The 21,177-nt window shown below is 42.4% G+C and overlaps 1 protein-coding gene across 2 annotated transcripts; it reads right to left on the bottom strand.

Annotated features, from left to right (window-relative positions):
- Nucleotides 1-15,916: 15,916 nt before the first annotated feature.
- Nucleotides 15,917-19,943, bottom strand: LOC142362378 (basic helix-loop-helix transcription factor scleraxis-like). Of its 2 annotated transcripts, none has more exons than XR_012765016.1 (2): nucleotides 19,566-19,644; nucleotides 15,917-19,469 (listed from the first exon to the last, which is right to left on the bottom strand). XR_012765016.1 is itself a non-coding variant. In XM_075430340.1 (2 exons), exons 1-2 carry the CDS (start codon nucleotides 19,941-19,943, stop codon nucleotides 19,419-19,421), a joined length of 435 nt encoding a protein of 144 aa, XP_075286455.1. In that variant the 3' UTR covers nucleotides 15,917-19,418. The 2 variants fall into 2 exon arrangements, 1 of the variants encoding a protein (XP_075286455.1); XM_075430340.1 differs by having other exon boundaries at nucleotides 19,560-19,943.
- Between the last annotated feature and the right edge of the window lie 1,234 nt (nucleotides 19,944-21,177).

Genomic DNA, 21,177 nt, shown 5'->3' with positions numbered 1-21,177 from the left:
GCTAATAACTGGATTTTGTGATGCTAATATGCAGCTGGGTGTTGATACTGTCCAGTATGTAGCCCAAGACCTGAGCAATAGCTGGAGAACTGGAAGCTGGACCTCAAAGTGCTCAAAGTTCAGCTGAGGAAAGGCTGAGCAGAAAGAGGCGTGGGATCTGCCTCCTTCCAAGGATGTGCATGTAAACGCTGTCAGCAGTGTTTGTAAACTTTGTGCAACTGGAGTGGTTGAAATTTCCTGATGCTTCTGCCTGCCCATAGACTGCCAAATAGCAGCAATGATCTGAAAAAGGTGGTGTTGGTTATGGAGCCAGGGCAGGGGGGTGTCCCCCTTCTTGGTGTCTTTGTCTTCCATCCTTGTTCGGCTAAAGGAGCACAAAAATTCCTGTATGATATTCAGCCGCTTATTATACATTTCCGTAGAAACTCAATTCGTGGCTGTGTTCTGAATCAGCTTGCGGACTAAAATGACACAGGACATATGCAGCGGTCAGCAAGCTAACCTGGCTACCATCCTAGTGGGTTTCTTTCTACAGGTTTCTGTTTGGAGATTAAAGAATTTGCTTCAGGGATGTCTAAATGGTGGCAACCTGCTGCCCTCAGGCAGCAAAGATGTATCAACTACTGTAGCTTGAAAAGATCAAGCAATGAGCAGGCTCTTTTCCTTGTCCACCACTTTGGCTCCTTGCTTTTCTTCCTGCTAGAATTTGACTGCTGGAGTACCCTGTACAAAGTTCATCACTTTATTTGGACTTTCATGGTGAGGGTGAGGGCATATGAGTACTTATCCTTAGTCTTTTGATTTTGCGTGAAGTCTAAAATTGGATGGTACCTGTTTTCAAGATCTGGATGGGGTGCAGTCCAAGTTGATTGAAATGTCGTGAACAATGATCTTGAAGCAAGGACTGTTAAAACATTCATGGTTTACAACCTTAAGACCATTCTAAGCACCAAACAAATAATAATGTTCTGATATACTAAACAATAGAAAACCTCACGTTTTCTTGCTGTTGTTTGCTCTGGAAATTTTGTTGTGGATCATATAAAATAGTATGGCTTTCAAATTCCGAAAATATGTTCTGGTACAGTCATAAAATCAAACCTTGACACTGACTCTGTCCTAGACCTGAATCCAGATCAGATTTCTGCCTCCTGATTCTGATTTCTCCTCTCCCTCCTGTCCTCTAATGAACAAAAATGATAGCAGGTGGGATATGAAAAAGATACAAGCTTGTACTAAATTAACCTTCAACTAAAGAACATTCTGAAAGAAGTTAAACCCAAAACCTTATAAGAATATTTACATATTTTGAGTCTTCCGTATGGCACGATTTTTATAAGTCTTACCATAAGGTACAGATCAGCCAGGTACAGAAAGATGTAAGGTTTTAATGCTGTGCCCAGTCCTAAACAATTTCAACACAACTTTGTCCTGTGTTAGAACCTGTGCTCTCTCGTGCTAAATATTTCCTCAATTTTTGTACATGTCCTTATGGAAAAGTATAGGTGATGCAATGGTGGTGGAGATTTTATAAAAGTGTTGCTATCCTGTCTGATTTTTATATTCATTCTCTTTGGATACTGGGTTGGTATCAAAGCAAGCTGATTGTTCTCTGGTAACAAAGCAAGCTCCTTCTAGCTTTTAATCAGGTTTTAAGCTGAGGGTTTGGCTAAATTTATGGGACAGAGTATTTTATTGATAGAAGAGCTTGCCAGACCTCTTTGGCAATGCTCTCTTTTCACTTAAAGACCTTGGTGTAAATCTTTTTAATGGTTCAGCTACAAAAAATTTCGAAGAATCTTTCCCCTCTTCTTCCCATTGCACTATCATCTGTGTAAATCATCTTGCTTACTCATTCTCTTAGCTACTTTAGATTGTTAGTCTTAATGACAGGATTGCAGTAAAAGTGGAAAAAAAGTATTTTAAACTGTCATTAGTCCATAAAACTTTGATCATTTATAGTAAGTGGGAATTCATCTGGGACTTTTAAGAGAAGGGAGAGGTCAGTCAGACCATCCCCACTCAGTTGTGCACCCATGTGATAAAGCACACCTCAAGGGAAAAATAGAAGGTGGAAATGTAAGTATGAAATGTTCTAAGACTTGGATTCAGCTAGTCTTTAAGTTATAAAATATGACGCAATAAGGACCGAGGCCTTTTTTCGTGAATCTTTCCTGTACTTTACTTTAGTGTTGCATATTTTAGAGTAAGAGTTATTTTAGTGGCACAAAGTTTGATTGCAGTAAATCATTTCAGAGTTACCATTGTCATCATTCAGCAGTTCCTGAAATGTAGATGCCACACTTCGTCTAGTACCAAAAAGGACTTTTTGCTACATATTCTGTATTTGCATTCATTTTTAATAACTGTGACACTGTGCGGGAAAGTCTTTCAGGGTAAATGTGGGTCCAGTGCAGAGAAATCTTACAATATCATTAGCATTTTTCTAGTTAAATCTTTAAAAAAGCTTTTAGTGAGACAGAAAGTCTTCTTTGGGACCTTGTGCTACATTAATATGAATTTCAACCACAGCTCTATGTTTGCCAAGCCTCATTGGTATTGATAAACTGGAATGCATGACCAGACCTTAAATATGCTAAAAACAGGCTTTTGCTGTAATTTTTAAGATACATCATTTGACAGATTAAGAGTCAGCCACTTGAAATGCCAGTACTTTAGGTATGAATTCTCTTCGAACTCCAAGATGAATTTTGGATCACCTGAAAACATAAGTACTGGTGAAGTATGCAGTTCTCATTCAAAACAATTCAATTTAAAAAAATCTGCAGAGTTCAAAGCACTGCATAAGTATATAGGAATTTGTCTCTTAAAACAGAGAGGAGTATTGTTATTATTAATGAATAGAAGTTGTGTTATGTGCATAAGTATTGGAACTAGTAGTATGTGTGTTTTCTGTTGGTGAGGTTTTTTTTTTCTTTTTTTTATACATGTATTTTATAGCACATCTGAAGATTCATTCCTGCCATTCTGTCAGGCATCACTCCAGTTCACTCAGCAACTTCCCCCTGCCCTGCTCTTTCCAAACTTATGCAAACCCCATTTAGACTCTATTTTTATTGTGCTTAGTTTCCATGGAAACAGCTAATTGTGATAATAATTTGATGAAAATCTGATTTTCCTTTTAAATGAGTAGAATATGAAACACACACTGTTATGCCTGCTACGTAGAATGGTCAGGCTGATTTTGGAATACTCTTGTGCTTGCTGTAGCTGGTGTATTCGTGAAGCGGTGCAGCGTGCTACTTTGCCGTTCTGAACTCCTGCTTTTGTGTTGCTATTCCTCTTGCATAAAAATCATCAAGCTTTAACAGGAGTAACCATCTATGCAAATGGAACAAAACAGCACATGGACCCTTCCTTAAATATGAATATAGCATTTAGGTGAATGCAAAAATTATTTTGAGCAGAAACACTATATGGTGTGTACTATGCTGAAGAGGTTTGCCATGTTTCCTCTTTCCCTGGTAATGTATATAACCTCAGGTTGCACGAAAGAAGAGGTAAGCACTGGGTAAATATCTTCACTGAATTTCAACCTGGATTGTGAATAATGATTTTGAAGTCTTAGTACTCAGCTTACAATATATGCATTTCAAAAGGGCTTGTTCCTAGCTTGCTTTATTTAGAATCGTTGCGAATAGTTTTTTATTATTGATTTTTGTCGTTGTGTTTTCCTGCAAGATTCACTAGATGTACTGGAGGTGTCCTTTGTACAATTTCATTTTCTTTTATTAGTTCCCCTAGGACATTGTTATCCTTTGAATAAGCACAGAAAACTCTGTTCTCCTTCTCCTGTTTGGATTTCTTCCATGCTCTTTATTTCTATTTGAACAACAAGATTGGTCAGGGAATTCAGAATTAAGAGGCCATTTTACATTTTCTTCCTTGCCTAACTGTGTTGCAACTAATATTGTCCATGGGGTATTTAATAAAATGGGACAGGAATGCATCCTGTCAAACCAGTAAGGCCACGTCTAAGGGCCTGGAATGCACAAGATCACATATTATGTGAAAATGTTTAAAATCAAAAGAGCTGATATGAAAAAGTTTGCAGTCAGAATTACTCTATGAGGAGGAAGTATATGTCAGAATTAGAATATGATATCCACAAAGTAGGAGAAAACTCTTTTGAAGTTTATTTTTCTTGCAGATATTTTCTCCTTTTCTGCCCCGTCTATCTTTCTATATAGTCTGTCTCCTACTTTCCATTTATTAAGAAAACCCCTTTAAAATGAAGTTATAATCCAGTGGTGCAAGCAATTTCGCTTTAGTCTTGGCAAAGAGAACAAAAGAAAGTCTTCTCTCAGCTTGTTTATCCCAAAGGGATGGATGGTTTCTCTTATGGTTTCAGGAAAAAGAGATAAATGGCACATTTTCTACTGACCCTAAGATTTCAAGGAATTAAAAAAACATAAATAAAATGAGAGCACAAAAAAATATTTAAATTAAAAAGCTGAGCAATAAGAATTTTTCACTGTTGTTTTATTTGTTATCTCTAAAGCTTTGACTGCTGCAAAGGGGAAAAAAAATATACCCAAATTTCAGTTGGAATAGAAATGAAAGAGAAAAGTGTCAGGCCTTTCAAAAAAAACCCCAAAGCAAGCCGAAAGGCATCCTCTTAGTGCAGGATGTAAGGGATAAGTTCTGCCTTAATTGCAAGGATGCAAAAACTCAGGAAACTGCAGAGCTGCTTGAAGTTGAATCATCACATAAAAGCAGAGTCAGACTGTGCTGTCACAAGAGGTCTTTTCTTTTGTTTTCATTTTATTGTTTTTTAATGTAAACCAGATTTACTTAGATTTAATTGTGTGCTGCTAGTCCTGGTTTAAGCCATGAACATTCCCTCCACTAGAAATACCACAGAAAGATTCAAGCGAGAATCACTTTTAGTAAAACTATTCCTGTTCCTCTGCTTTGGTATCATGTCAAACCCTTAATGTTTATTGCTTTTTTATGTATCTGTGTTTGAATGAGCAGCTCAGTGAGGCTCCATCTGCTCGGTTCTGGTAGAGTCCAGGAGGATGTGCAGGATTCGGTTACAGTGTTTGAAGAGTAGTATATAACTCCAGTACCGTGGCCAACACTCCCTTCCCTCACTTCATAGCTCTGCAGATTAACTGGCATTAATGCAAGCAGTCACAGCTGCACATGGAATATTACAGAAAACACGATGGCTCTGGCTTTGCCTTGCATATGCTCATTTGCCTACAAATAGGTGTAGGATCTTGTTCTGGTTTTCTTTTTTTTTTCCCTTTTCTTTTTTCTCTCTTGAGAAAGTGTGTGAGTGTGGCAAAAGCTATTTTGGTGAATGTATGGGACCGTTATTTTTGTTTCCATTTATTTGCATTAAATAAAATCCTTCAAAGTGTGTTCTGAAGACTCACATATTATTGAGGTCAGACTAATGAATTTGTAGTTCCCAAATTATTCCACCCAACCTTTTACAACATACATGGTGTATTTTCTCTTTTCAAGCCTGAATTTGTCAGGTTTATTAGACAAATCATGCTGTCACACTTTCATTGGAGAACATCAAGCTCTGCTTTTACTTTGGATTCGGTAACATCTGTTCCTCAGCCTCAGTGCTGTTAGCTGTCTCATGTCTACTGCAAGCTTGAGAGTCGTCATCTTGGTGAGCATTCACAGAGATTGACTCGGGTGTCTCAGTCCAGAAGCCTAAACTGGGAACATAGCTGTCCTATACAATTTAGAGGCAACGAACTAATAGATTCCCTCTTGAGGTATGTAGGCTGAATGCCTAAAATTAGGCGATCTAAATATCATTTTTACAATTTTTAGTAGCAGGTAGATTAGCTTTAATTTATGCCTGACCACAGTTTATTGCATCCCTGATGCTTATTTCCTTGTTCTCTTACATACTGCTACAAGAATACCTCTGTTCTAAATTTTGCTGCAGATTCTCATTCTGTGTGGTTTTTGATTGTTTTCATCTTTTTCTCTTGGATCTTGAGATCACATTCGATCCCAAAAAGGAAGCAGCTTTCTTTGCTGAATATCTTTTTCTGTTTTTATTCCCTGTAGCCTCTGCACATCTATAACACCATTCTAGGGTAGTTTTATCTCAGTGTGAAACTCTTTTTTATGAGCTTTTAATCTTTACTTGAAACACAAGTGCCAAGTATATTTTGAATTTAAAAACCTTCTAAACCTAAAAGATGGTTTTGGCCCAGTAATAGCTAGTATTTTCAAAAGGTTAAGCTGCATGGAAAATGTGACGAGATGTACTTATAAAATAAATGACGAATCCAGTCTGTATAAATTCATTTTTTTGATGTACATTTTAAATATACCACATCATGAAATTTTAAATCAGTCTTCTATGTTGGCCTCTGCGACTGGCATAGATGACAGTCAGCTGCTGAGTCCAGATCTTGTTTGTGATTCTGCAACCTTTACAGAAATGTCATGGTTGGATACGGTGTTTGGGTGTATTAACACTGATGTTAAATTTTAAATAACTCTTCTTCCACTGAAAGAAGGCATGAAGAATAGCTTGAAATAAAGTTCATTTTACCACTTTGGACCCGATCCAGATGTAACTGGTGCTGTGATATCTGCCTGAGTCTTCAGCCAGTCTGAAACATTTACTCCGTATTGTGACCTGCATTACACAAACCCTGCAATGTCGGGGTGTCCTGGCTGGTATCAACCCAACAATCCTCTGCGTGCTACTTTTCTTCTGCCAGCTTAATTCAGTTCTTCCTGGCTGAGGAGGAACAGCGTCCTCCTTCCTTCCTCTGCGCTCCTGAAGGAGATGGCCAGCAGCAGGGAATCCCTGCCCTTGTGCGGTCCGTAGGCTTGGTTGTAAGGCCCTGTAGGCGTGTGAGTGGTGGCTCTAAGGGAGAAAAAGGAATTCAAGCAACAGTTACCTGATTTCATCCCTTGGCTGAGTTGGCTTTGTCTGGTAACATAAGGAGTGCCAGCAAAGTGTAGTTTGCAGCACGCTGGGGCACAATCTAATTTTGGATGGATTCTGTGTACTGCTGCAGGGAGCTACTGAATTGTGCTATTGCTAGTTATATTATTGTGCTTGAGGATGTGCTCAGATTCTGTTTAAACAATAATTAAATTTCATTTGTAGGGGATGACTGAATGTGTGGAAAGACAGATAAAATAATCAAGGACACAATTATTCATAAAATCAATAGAAATTCTAATAATCTTACAACGTACCACTCATTTCTCTCATAAAACTGCTGGGTTGTTCATATTTCATATTTTTCTCATGTACAGGTCAATTCAATTTTAGGTAATTAAATACCCTTTTTCACTCTTATTGGCCTTCAAAGGCTGCTGTACATCACCAATTTATATAAAGTACACTTGCACAGTCTATTTTTAACTTTCCATACTTGAACAAATTGTTTGGCTATTGACCTTTGCAGGGTCACACCTGTGTATATTACTGAGTAATAGCCAATTTGTTGTTCTAATCTGTTACGTGCTCCAACCTATGACCCAAATAATTTAAGTTAATTTTATTTAAAGATACAGAATTATTCTTGCTGGAAGATTAGGGAGGTTTGTGTTAAGAAATTGCATATTTTTGCTATGTCTCACAAGTGGCTGACAGTCTTTAGTGGAAGTATCCCTGTTCTAATCTTTTGGGACTTTTGTAACATTAAACTTTATTTCAAAATTGTAACACCTCCATCTGTATGAAAATCTAAACCAGAGAAGCTCTTAAGTTAAAAATATTAAACCCCCATAGCTTCACCACAGTAGAACAGGTTAAAATTTATCTTTATTAATGTGCTAATGGCACCTAATTATCAGACACCTGCTGATACTGTCTTCATTCACTGAAAGTGAAAGTCTAAATGGATTACATAATATATAAATATTTTCAGGTCATCTGTTCATCTATGAATGCATTTCTTTCCACAGGTCTATCTGCCAGATGGAAACAGGCACAAAAATAAAAGCATATAATGTGATTTCTGCATTTTAATTATATATCCAATTGTAAAATGCAGATTTATACAAAGATGAACATATACAAATATATGTACATTTTTAATGAGTTACTAAGCACCAAGTTATTTAATTAAGTGGTGGGGTATGAAGATGAGAAGAACACACAGTCCAACTAAGGCAATAGACTGTAGCACTGCTGTTACTGTCAGTCACAAGTTTAAAATACTCCTGATCACAAGCCTTTCTGTCAGCAACCTTGAATTAAATTCCACAAAGCTCCTAATTAACACAGAAATGTGCGGTAACCGCAAGACGTTGGAGGTTTGTTACAGTACAAGAGACTTGCTAAATCTTGCTTTAATTTTATTTAGAAATTTTATTACTTTTATTACATAAACGAGTAGCTGCAAGTTAGTGTCCATCTTATTATTATTCACATTATTATTATTATTCACATGATTTTGCATGCATTAAAATTATTTATTTTGCCAGTGTGAAAACCAAAACAAGCCCCAGCAAAACGGGAGGCATTTTTCTCTCTGCTGGATTGCTAACAACTGTCCAAGAGCCATCTGCAGAGGGCTCGGGCACCTCAGAATACTGAATGCTTCAATTTCCTCTCCGTTACTACACCATAGTGCTCAAGGCCACTTCAGTGCCTATTTGTCATGCTTGTAAGCACCTGAAATCTGATTTTTCTTACTCACCGTGCAGCATACGCAAACACCCATACAGAAAGATCCGTAATGGAATTCTAAAGTTTAGTGAACACGACACCTAATCAGTGCCATGAAATTTGTTTTAGCTATACTTTCATATCCAATCAGAACAAGAGGTACTATTTTAATTTTCCAAGGTGACACAGAGTTATTAGAAACTGAAACCTGTCCTTAAATGTTGAGGCAAACTGAGCTGTAGGCTTAATTTCTGCCTAACATGGGAGCATAATGGAGTGCCAATCCTGAAAAAAATAGGGACTTAGACATTATCTAATGTACTATTCCAATTCTGCATAGCAGATTGACTTGTCAGGGATTCACAAGAAAGCTCAAACCATGTACCATATATCATCAAGTAGCCACGCAGAAGGGTTTTTTGTTATTTTTCCCCCGTCGGCACTGAGCGCTCCCTTTTTCTTCCAGGCCTGCATGTCACTCGGCTGCTCTGCTGACATTTTGTTGCGGAACAGCAGTTGTGTGTTCAGGGACCCTCTCGGTGGAGACTGCAGAACCGTGCTGGTCTGAGCTAACTTACTGAAATGTGTATTTCAACCACGTGTCTTTGGACTATAAGAAGGAACAAAGACACTGAGCGTAGCATCTTGTTTCCTGACTCTTCCTCTCTGCGACCCGGCTGCATGGCTTGTCCTGTTCAGCAGGGACAGAGATACCTCCGTCAGCATCTTTATGGAAGTGACCTGGCTGCGACCACGTAGAGGGCATACACTCTGTCCATCACTTCTTAGCTGATGTTCAGCCCTATAAATTATTCTGCGTTGGTATGATCATTTTTCCATCTGAACATGAGGAAGAACTTCTTTACTCTGAGCATGGCCGAGCCCTGGCACAGGCTGCCCAGGAGGTTGTGGAGTCTCCTGCTCTGGAGATATTCAAACCCCACCTGGACAAGGTCCTGTGCAACCTGCTTTGGCAGGGAGTTGGACCAGATGATCCACAGAGGTCCCTTCCAACCCCTGCCATCCTGTGATTCTGTGATTTTCTCAGTTTGGAATACACAAAGATGGTCTCTTGTGTTCCTGCTCATTTCAACGCTGACCGATTTTACTGCAGTTCAGGTAACAGCTGCTCTAGAAGTACCTACACAGAAGCGTGTTAGGATGTATGTACATGTCATATCTTTGTAGGCAGTGTCATTTTTAACCAGCATCTGAATACTGGCAATTTTTTTTCCATAAAACCCCAACTTCATTTTCAAAGACCCAGTCTTGTTGAAATTCAGATGGATTTGGGTATTGACACATAAGTTCTGACAATTCCTGACTGCACAGTTTTAGAAGCTATTGCCCCAACTGTACGTCCTTTCCTGTGGCAGAGGTTAGTAAGTGGCTAGCAGAGCTGGCAAAAGTAACTGGATCTTCAACCACCACAACTAACAGTCTAATGTGTCCTTTGAAACTGCTGTTGACCTAGTTCAAGTTATTAAATTGGTCCAGGAATGGTGGGACCCCCAAGATTTATCTGTTTCTGCTGGTACAGACAGTAAATTTCAGCAGATGGAGGTGGTGGGCAACAGACTCCAAATCACTGGTGCAGAAATTGCCCAGTCTTGTCTTTTAACAGCCTTCTTTTTCTGCATTACTTAGGCTCTTAATCTTTCTTTTTCTTTCATTTTTTTTTATTTTTTGGGATCTGTTAAACTACTTACAAAAGAGAACCAGATCTGGAGGGTAATGGAGTGAAATTATTAGCCTTGTAGAATCAGATGATAATTAAGCCACCATGAGAAGATCACTAACTATACATAATGCCAGTGAAAATAAGGTTGGTAAATGTTATTTACATTATTGCTACTTTTGGACCCCTTTGTACTTTTTGAGGCCATCAGATCTTTCAGGTCCATAATGGAAATGAGAATGGGCCTTTTAAATAGTTTTAATTAATCAGTTTAACCAGCTTAATTAAAACATTTCCCGAGCAGTGGTGTTTTCCTAACAGTAGCGATTTGTGAAGTCATTTTTCCTATGTATTTCCCACCCTAGGGAAAGCTGGGCCATGTGAGTGTAGGCGAACTCACCAAGATGGCAGTGAGAAACAGTTTCTGCACAGAAGGGGATCTGCTCGTTTGTAATACATTAGTGACAGCTGAAGTATGCCAATCAGTGGATTGTCTCATGTAATGAAGTACACTGCAATGTTACAGCATTTGTTGGCATGTAAAGGCATGCCATAACATGCATTTTCTTTCTGCTTCATCTCATTACAGATGCTAAAATAAGCAGTAACTTGCTTTATGTAGCAGAAAAGTAGTCTTTGATTTTTATCGTGACTCTAGCTGGATTCAGCTGTATTTTGTGCGGTGCAGGAATGTTTTGCGTTGCTGTTGTTGGCTCTTTCTCTTTGGGCCTGTCTTGCTGGGCACTGCTGGTGCTTCAGTGGTCCTGACCTACGCGCGGCTAGCGCAGGGTTGGTGCTTAGCACCTAGCCGGTGTAGATACTGAGCGTTCCAGAGACTGCCTCTTACATCAGCCAGAAACTCTCACTTACGCTGTTATCTTTCACAGCACCTGTTATTAAAGCCTGTCTTTTCCACTCAGATTTTCTTTGAGCAGTGTGGCGAATAAAAATAATCGGTTGCAGTGGTAACAAAACAGCACACAGCAGGACCTGACTGCCCTGCAGCCTGGCTCCTGTTTCCCATGTACATATCTGGAATCAGTTTGTTACACCTCTTACCATGATGCTAAAATTTCTGTCGTGCATTTCTGATATGCTAATCACTGCATATCCACGTGTTTAACATATACTCTGGCTCCAATTGGTAGCAGCGCCACATGTTCCTTAAATGTTACCGTTGAAAATTTCAGGGTCTCATGACTTATTTTTATACTACTGCAGGTATCTTGGGGTAGCCCTTTTTTAGTTAATCAGATGCAGATATCCTGTGTCACTGTTACCAAGTTTGGCATTCACAATCTCAAGTCCCACTCCATCATTTCTTTTGAACAGACACAGTAGTTAAGACTACGTATTTCTCTGTACATAGTTTCCTTTTAAGCTACAATTTTTAACAGATTTTTCCACCCAGCCAGACACTTCAGATAAAACTTGGGGAAATTCTAATAAACATAGAAAATCGTGTCAAAAAGGGGTCTTGATTAAATATGCATCCTGTGTGAGGTTTACCTTTCTTCCAAAGGCTTGTCATGTTTGTGATACGCTACACCTCAAAAATAATTTTCTGCTTGTCATTCTTCAACATTTGTTTGTGCAGTGGATTATTCCTATCCACATCTAGTACTACATACATTTCTATATTGAAATGCATCTTTTTAAGACCATTTCTCCTTTTATTTTTCTTTCTGAGTTCATCTCTGATTCTAATCCTACTCTCCAAAGCTATCACCTGTAAATTTAAATCTTAACCCATCATCCAAACAAAACTTTTTTACTGATTCAGGCCCAGAATAGACCTGAGAGGTCCTTCTGATAGAAATAGACTCCTGCTTCTGACTGTTTCTGTTTTTGGAAATCCCCTTTACAAGGGGGGAACTCTTTTTGCTCTCTTGTTGATATGCATATCTGGATGTCCCTTGTTTTCACCTGGAAAAGCAGAAACTGGCACTGCCCAGAAGTATAGATTTTTCCCGTGAAGTCATTGCATTTTTCAAGTTTTTCTTATTATTCTGTAGTACAATCTTCCTTTCCAGAGGACCATAAACACATCATTTCATAGAATCATATGAAAAACTGGATTGAAAAGGACTTCTTGAGTTATTCGATAGATCTTCCATTTTCAAAGCAAGGCTGACTTCAAAGTTAGACCAGACTGCTCAGGGCCTTGCCACGTCAAGTTCTGAAACCCTCCAAGGAGGAGGCTTCCACAGCCTCCCTGGAGAACCTGTTCCAGTGCTTGACCATGCTTGTGGCGAGGAACAGATTTCCTTATGTAAAAAAACATAAAAAATTACCTTATTGCAACTTGTGATTATCGCTGCTTGTCCTTTCATTGTGCGCCTCTCAGAAGAGCCTGCTTCCACCTTCCCTTTTAGCTCTTGCAAGACTGCTGTTGGATTTCCACCCAGCTTGCTTTCTTGTCTCTATTCTAACCACCCCTCTTCCCCTAGCCTGTCCCAGCCCTGTTACCATCCTGGTGGCTCTCAGCAGTGATTATTGTCACTAAAGTCACCTCTTACCTTCAATTCTAATCTAAAGGATTCATTTGATTGGGAATATAAAGTGAGCTGATCCTCCCACCCCTTATTTTTTACTGCTTGGTAAAGATCTTATCCGCCTCTCATCCTGCATTTTTTCTCCTGATATAGGGTTGGTATTTTAGATAAAAATGAGCTCTGAGAGTTTCTGTTTTCTCTAGTTATTTGTCTGGAGACTTCATCACATTTTACTGCTTTTCATACCAAAGATGCTATTTCCCTAGGAAAACTTAGCTTCACGACACCCTTTCAGGATAGAGCACAGCTGTCTGATCTTATCTGGGCCTGACAGATGCCTACCCTTTCTGCCAAGCACAGTTCTCTGCTTGAAATAACTGTGTTTCTCTGTAATCTTTGCATTTAAAAATGATCTGCATACATATGCTTGGAAAGTAGGTTTTATTTTAATAATGTGAAGGAAAGACAATCAGATGTTAGGGAGAGATGCCATAACAAGCAGAATTACTTTTATCACTTACTTATTTCATCACCCATTTCAGTGTTATTGTCTTATTTATATCGGCTTCTCCTTTGGAAGAACCCACAGCAATTTCCAAATGTTTAATTAAAACCTCACAATGCTACTGTGATGTGAACACAGTAAATGAATGAGAGAAGATAAGGCGTTTCTAAAGCAACTGGTATCTTAAGTGTTTTGTTATATGAACATTTTATCTAGCACCAAAACAGGGTCTTTCTTTGGTGCATCATAGTTCACTTGTATCAGGATGTCAAATCCTTGCAAGAGCTAGATTTCTTTTGGGTTTTTTTTGGGGGGGTTGTGGTTTTTTTGTTGTTGTTGTAACATAAATTATTTACCTCATCTGGCTTCAGAGAGGGTCCACAAAAAGTGGGGTCAGGAAGGAGAAGCTGGAGGAAAGACTGCTTAAATTGGCCTTCTGGTGGGGAAAATGCAGGCATACATACATCCCAATTTCATTTAGGCATAATTTTGGTACCTAATTGTAGCACAGCAATCCATGAGGACCTTTCCTAGTTGCCTAAATGATGATAAATAGCTAAATGTTCATTAAAACAACAGCAGGAAAACCCCCTTTTCTTGCCCAGCTCATGCACAGTTGCACCACAGTCCTTGCAGAGCTGAGTATCCAGATACCCACCTCTCCCCAGAGGCTGCTTGGGAGTCTCAAAACAGACACAAATACACCTCGTGTGCACTCCTGGCAGGAGAATGAGGGAGGGTTACAAATTAGAGCATTTGTAAGGGTGACTGTTGACCTAGACTTGAACTGGGATTTCTCTTGGCACCACAGAGAACATCCACCTCGGTGGGCTACTGGGCTGTCCGTGCCTGCTCTTTCTCCTTCGTCTCCCGAGGAAGCCTGTATTCATTACTGTACAACTTCTAAAGGGGGATGAATCTTCAAGATTTCTGAAAAACTGTGTTCTGTTGTAATAGTTAAAGGATTTCATTTGAAGTAAGACACTGGGCTGTTCGGCTATGTATGGATCTCCAAGTTTTGAAAAAGTTTTTTAAGAAATATTTTTAGAGCAGCCAGTTCAGTTCTTCTCACTATTAAGTAACTGGGTTTTTTTCTTAGCTTTCACAAAACTTTATGGTATTTTTCATCCCAGTAATAATTTTCTCTTCCTCCCCCACAATCCCCATGTTGATTCTTTAGAAACACTTTTCTTCAGCCTTCAAAGGATTCCTGGTATAATGTATCCCCCAGATCTTTTGCCTTGGCAGCATGTGGTCTATTTTAGCTAATTTTATATATAAAACTCCTTCTCTTAGCCTTGTATTATCCGCTAGCTCTTACTATCAATCAAGACGTTACTACTCTCTTTCGAAAAGTGGTATTTAGACAGCCGCTCTAGGTTTTAGATGTTTTTTGTGAGGTTCTCTCAACATAGTGTCTGATGTCTCGCAGTGCAACAGGCCAAAACACAGAAAACAGTGGGAGGTTTTTTTGTGGAAGGAAGCTGAAGGTCTATTTTGAAAGAATCTAGTAAGCAATGGCGTCGAAGATTTTTGTGTCTCAAATTTTCAGGGACACTAATTTATGGTTAACTTTTTATGGCTTCTGTGAAATGGCTCATACAGTCTCACGTGGACTATATATAAGGGGGAGTATGTGACGATGGAAGATTAAGTATGATGATTAAAGGTTTATTATTTACTATTTGCCTTTCAGAAAGGGCCACAGAGAATAATTTTGGTGACTAGAAGTTTTTTTCAAAGGGTAAATTTGGCAGAGTTTTAATGTAGCACTTGACTGAGCAGCTTTTCCTCTTGCAGCGATGTTCTGTTCGCTGCCTTCGGAACCATGAATCCTTCTGGTCGTAAACATGTCACATCCAAAGAAAACTGCTTATGGGGAAACATGGCGCTGACTGCTCATACTGCGAGCTCTTTAGCTTCTGTGCTGGCTTGGTTAGCCTGATGCTGGAAACTGCTGAACTTCCACTGAGAAGTCAACCTCTTTCCTTCTTCTCCCTCTATCCTTCCTCCATCCTTTCCCTCCCTCCAACTCCTCCTGTATCTGGCACTTACAATGCCGCGCAGGCCCTGAGCAGAGGAACCCCCTCGCCTGTTTTTCCAAGCTTTCTACCCCCTTCCTTCTCTACTGCCAAAGCACACCAACCAGCCTAGGAGAGATCCTTGCAGACCAAGCCCTACAATTTCGTGAAAGCACCCAGGATGCATCTTTAGTGCCATGTTAGAAATCTGAGGCTCAGTGTGTCGACCTTTGGTAGTGGGAGTAGATACAGCGGGGATAAGTGGCTTGTGTGTTGGCTGGAGAGCTGAACCTTAAGTATTAGCATAGACACTTAGTATGACTTTCTCAGTGCTAAACAGAGGGAGACCTTACTGGACCAGAACACTGCCTCCAAAACATAACTGGTCCATGGTTCGTGGTTGGTTTAAAAGCTGCTGGTCTTTTGCAACCACTCTGGCAGCCCACTAGCATGTCCATACGTACATACCTACATATGCTGCTGAAAGATCGTATAGATAGATTTGAAAAGGGTAAAGAAAAAGATTAAATACTTGTACCTTAACTGAGAGGGCTATAGAAAAGAACTACCACCTTAGGGTTCATAGTTTATTGTTTAAATTAGTAACAAAATACTGTTTATTTTAGCAAATACAAGCACAATTTTCAAACAAATAGAGATTTTTGTAAAGCAGCAAATTGTCCAAGAAGGTATTAGAAAGGAAACTTCCATTTTGTAGAACAGAACTGAAGACAGTAGCTAACATATGAAAGTACTTTGACTTACATTATGGTTAATTCATAAATAACCAAGTGCTATGTTCAAATACTTCTTTAAACTTAACCAGTAAAATCAAACAACATGATTTATTCGTTCTGCTTGATGCTGTTTTTATACTGTGATATACCAGGCAAAGTACAATGATTTATACAAAGTACTATGCTTGGAATATTGTAACAATCATTTAATAGGATCTAAGACCAAATGGTGTATATCTTACCATTTCTGCTTTACTCATGCATCATGTAAATTGAATAGCCAAGTGTTTACAGGAAAACAAAGATGGGATTGGCGTTAGGCATGCCTCTGTTCACACAGACAGAACAGAATGCACTTACAAATACATGGAAAAAACAACGTCTTCAGCAGAACAAGAGGCACCTCTAGAAAAACTTGCGTCATTCCAATGCCTGACCGTCAAGTAAGGTCAAGCTTTTAGACAGCCGAGTTTCAAAATTTTGGCTTATAAATATATATCTGTGCATGCCATGAACAACACCTCTCCACCAAGTGATTAAAAAATAGAACTGATAAGACACACAAACGCACACAGTAAAAATTCAATAAAATGTCTAATGATGAGTGAGCTCTGTATACGTGAAATCTGAGCACTCAATTCATCTGTATCTCTAGAAATTAGATATTTTTTCCCTAGGTTTATAGAAAACCCATTACACAGTAACAGCTCAATGCTGTATCATTTTTAGCTCCTGGGGGTAGAGAAGTTTTACGTCATAAATAAACTTCAGCAAAGGTAAGGATCTGTCTCCATTTGTCCTCATTTAAATACACAGTGTTACATATGTATAAATGCAGGCTTGGGGTCTGTTCCTCAGAGAAATCACTGTCGTAATTGTTTTGGATAGGTATTATCTGTCTATACCGTGACTATTTGGGCCACAGTGCTCTAGGGCCTAATTTCTGCCACAGTCAATCAGTGTTACTGGAATTCCAATATTATTTAGTAATTGAAACCCTGAGCATTATATTGAAATCTTCAAGCCCAGCTGAATTCAACAGTTTATCCTGAGTGAAGAGAGAAGAATTTAAAGCTACACTGAGCCACATTAAACAGGAGATACGGCCAAGCAGTAACAGCCGCCTCCCGCTTTTGTCATTGAAAAGCGTTTTGTATAAACATGATACAAAACCAGGAAGATGAAATCCCATTCCAAGTGGGAACACCAAATTCCTCTAGAAACTCTCATGAATAATTTGCACAATTCAAGTCATGAGCTTTCAGCTAATACTTTGGTGCAAAAGCGGACCTCGCTTTTTTTATAGTCATTTCCTTTAATAACTAAGTACAGAGATATCCTGTCAAACCACATATGCTGCCTGTGCCAAGAACTACTCTTAAAACTCTTAAAACTGCAATAACATCACAACATTTTGAAAACCTGAAACAATTAATTTTATTGTCTTTCTTACGAATCACAGAATTCAGAGCATATTTAAAGCAAAATTTTCCTAAAATTGTTTGAAGTTGCATTTTCTTTTGCCATTCTAGTGTATCATACTGAATGATACAGCTAAAAGCATAGATTAAGTGTCTGTAAAGGAGGTCAGATGCTTTGGTTTAACGTGTTCCTAAGAACGTAGACCTTAACTGTAAGATAAGCTTTAATTATAAAGTAAATAATTTTTTAACAAACTTTTTCAAATTCATTTAAAGAAAAGCCAGGAAGACATGTTTGTAGAAATCTATACCCACACATACATGCCGACAGAATACGAAAATTAGAAAGCACTCTGTGTAAACATCAAAGGGTTCCAGCTTCACGGAACATGGACTTCCAGCAAAGCAAAGATCATCATCTGGCAGCCATTTAAAGTTGCCTATTAAAAAAACCTGATGATAAAACCCCTTTTAAAAACAAAACCCCCTTCTCAGTCCAGGCAAACGCAGCCTGTAGCTTTTAATAAGTGAACAGACCGACATGTTGTGGAATTGCTGGAACTGTGCTTCGGTATTTTTCTTGATTAGGATTTTAAAGGAGACGCTTGCGGCAGGTTCTGTCGGTACCACAGATTTTTCCTCACCGTGATAAAGGAAAGGTGGTCAGTGCGTGTCCGGGAGGGGAGAACGAAAAACTGCAAGTGTGAAGTTGCACAAGCAATAGACCAAGATCTTGCTCTTGCTAAGTTCTTCATAATAAATGCCAGAAGTTGCTTTGCACTCATTTAGGGGAAGACGAGGAAATTCTGTGCAGAAAGTAAAGTGAGCAACGCAGCGCTGCTTCTTGAGTCCTCGCATTTGGCTAAGGCAGCGAGGCTGGCTGGGAGAACTCCACAGATGGCAGCAGGGGAGGAAAGAGGAGACAAATCTTTGCAGCGCTTCCCAGAGCGGTACGGTTACCAGGCTTTTAACGGATACAGAGTGCCTCCCAAAGTAGTAAGTTAAGATTAATTAAGGCCTAATTAAATATCTTATAAATAACTATAAAAAACATTGCAAAATTAAACTAGCTACATATTTTTTTTTTAATCACCACTCCTGAGGTTTAAGATTTTAGCCTGCTGCTTCAGTAATGTCCCAAACTGAAAACATGCACATTTGCTTTTTACGCTTACTTCTATAAAATAAAATAATCATACCATAAGCTGAGGGGAGGTAAAAGGCATCAGTGATGTACAGGCACAGCTCGGGAACGACCTGTGTGGGGGGCAAACGCAGAGGGCCCTGGGAAGCGCTCCCTACCCGGCGCTTGCCGGGCAGATTTGGGAATATCCCATGCTTTGAGGGACTGGCATGACCCGCACCGCTCGTCGAAGAGCGTCACTAACGCAGCACTTCCCGCGCCGGCCCAGCGGCACATCGGCACGGGACGCAGCCAGGCCAGCGGAGAAGTGTCCCCGCTTTCTGCGAACACCTTAAAACAATCTCCCGGCGTGGTTCGAACCTCTCGAGCGGGTCAGCTGCCGGCGTCGGCCGCAGAGCGGGCGCAGGCCACGTGCCACCCGAGCGGGGCTGACGGCGTCGGGCACGGCGCAAGCTGGCGGGACGCGCGGCCCGTTGGGACGTTCCCGTTGATTCACCGTGCGGCGCAGGGCTTGGAGACGCCAGGACCAGGGCTCGGCTGCTCAGGTTCAGCGTTTCTCGCGCTGGAGAAGCTGCCGCAGCAGGTGCGGCTGTCCCGACGGCCCTCAGCGCCATCTGAGCAATGGAAAACGCCCTGGATCAACGCGCTGCGGGGCGAAGCGAGGCGTGCGGGCTGGCGCTGTACCTCCTGCAGGCTGCGGGATTTCGGTGCGAGCACAGAGCAGCGGCGCGGCGAGGTCGCCCCGCGGCGGCTCCGCGCTCTGCGGCGGGTCCTGGGCCGAGTCAGCGCCCGCCCGCCGCCGGGCCGGCCACCGGCTTCTCCCCTTCCCGGTGCTGTGCGAGGGACAAGAGACGCGGGTCAGGGCGCCCAGACCCCGGCGGGGACCCCCCCCCCCCCTCCCCGCCAAACCGGGAGCCGCCGGCCCTTACCCGCCGCTCGCTGAGGCAGAAGGTGCAGACGGGCCGCGGCGCGGCGGCGGGCGGCGGCGGTGGCGGCTGCGGGCAGGGCTGCGGGGCGGGCCGGGGGCCGGGCGAGCCCTCAGCCTGCCGCCGCTGCAGCCGCAGGACGTTGGCCAGGTGCGAGATGTAGCTGGCGGCCAGGCGCAGCGTCTCCACCTTGGAGAGCCGGCGGTCGGCCGGCCGGGTGGGGATCAGCCGGCGGAGGGCGCCGAAGGCCGCGTTCACGCTGTGCGTGCGGTCCCGCTCCCGGGCGTTGGCCGCCGCCCGCCGCCGGCCCCCCCCAACGCCGCCGCCTCCCCGCCGCCGCCGCCCGCTGCCCGCCGCCGCCGCGCCCCCGCCGGCCTTCATGGCGCCCGCCGCCGCCCCGCCGCCCCATGACTTTTATGGGCGGCAGCTGCCGCATCGCCCCTGCTCCCGCCGGCCGCCGCGGGCCCGTCTCCCGGCCGCGGGCCGCGCCTGGCGCCGGTGCCGCCGGCAGCCGGGGGCCGCCGCACCTGTCGCCGGGGCGGCGAGGGGCCCTGCGCCCGGCCCGGCCCCGGCGCCCGCCCAAAGCCCGCTCGGCCCCGCGGCGGGAGGCTCCCGCGGGCGCGTTCCCTGCCCCCGGCCGGGCGGACGGCCCGCGTCCCGCGGCGGTTCTGACCCCGGCGGCGGGCTCTTCCCGCCGCGCGTGTGTTCGTGTGCGTGTGCACGGTGCCGCAGCGCGCAGGTGTGCCTGCACTGCCGGGTACACACTGCAATGGACAGGCGCACCTGTACCCACGCGTGAGCTGCGGGGGGCTCTCATCCCCTTCCCCACCAAGCTCCAGGCACAAGCCCCGTTTCTCATTCTGCTCGGAACGCGTGCCCGCCTCGACCGTTCACTGATTAAAAGGTCATCACAAGCGCTAGCTGATGACGCCTCTTCTCTCCCTGAACATTTGACAGCCTGCCTGCGCTCAGAAGCTCAGGAAAGGTCACGGTGCAGCTTTTCGCAAATGAATCATCTCTACCTGATGAAGCATCCTTGACTGACTGGTTTTTTTTACGGTCCCTGAAGCTTATTTGTGGCGGCGGTGTCTAAATATTAATCCTTCTTCCCGAACCGGGGCTGGATTAGCAGAGCCGTATCTCTTCAATCACGGGTGCACACGCTTAGCACAGACAGCTGCCTTGACATACTTGGCCGGGCGTCGTGCCCGCTCCAAGTACAGCTGGTACCGGCAGGCAGGGCCGCGCCGATGCCCTGCGTTCGCCTGCTGGAATGGCAAAGCCCCGGGTCGCGTTTCTCGCGCCTTCCCTTTGCGCAGAGATCGTAGGCAAAAACGGACAGGCAGCTCGGTTTGTTTGGGAAACGATTGCAACTGCACCATACCTCGGTGTATGAACGAGCAAAACTTCTTTAATGTGATTTCTATTTATATTGCTCGGGAGAGAGGAGGGAAAAGGTTTTTTGATTTCCCATCGGATGGTGTTTTTTAGATCTCTGTGATTTCCATAACAAAAAGTCAATGCAATAAACTTAGCTCCAGGTTGAGGTTCTTTGGTAGCAAAGGCTGCAGAAACACGAGGCTGGGCGGGCAGGTGCGTGATCCAAAGGAGCTGC

Source organism: Opisthocomus hoazin, chromosome 9 (assembly GCF_030867145.1).
Source record: "Opisthocomus hoazin isolate bOpiHoa1 chromosome 9, bOpiHoa1.hap1, whole genome shotgun sequence".
In the NCBI taxonomy this organism is placed as follows: domain Eukaryota; kingdom Metazoa; phylum Chordata; class Aves; order Opisthocomiformes; family Opisthocomidae; genus Opisthocomus; species Opisthocomus hoazin.
This window is presented reverse-complemented; position numbering and strand designations above follow the sequence as displayed.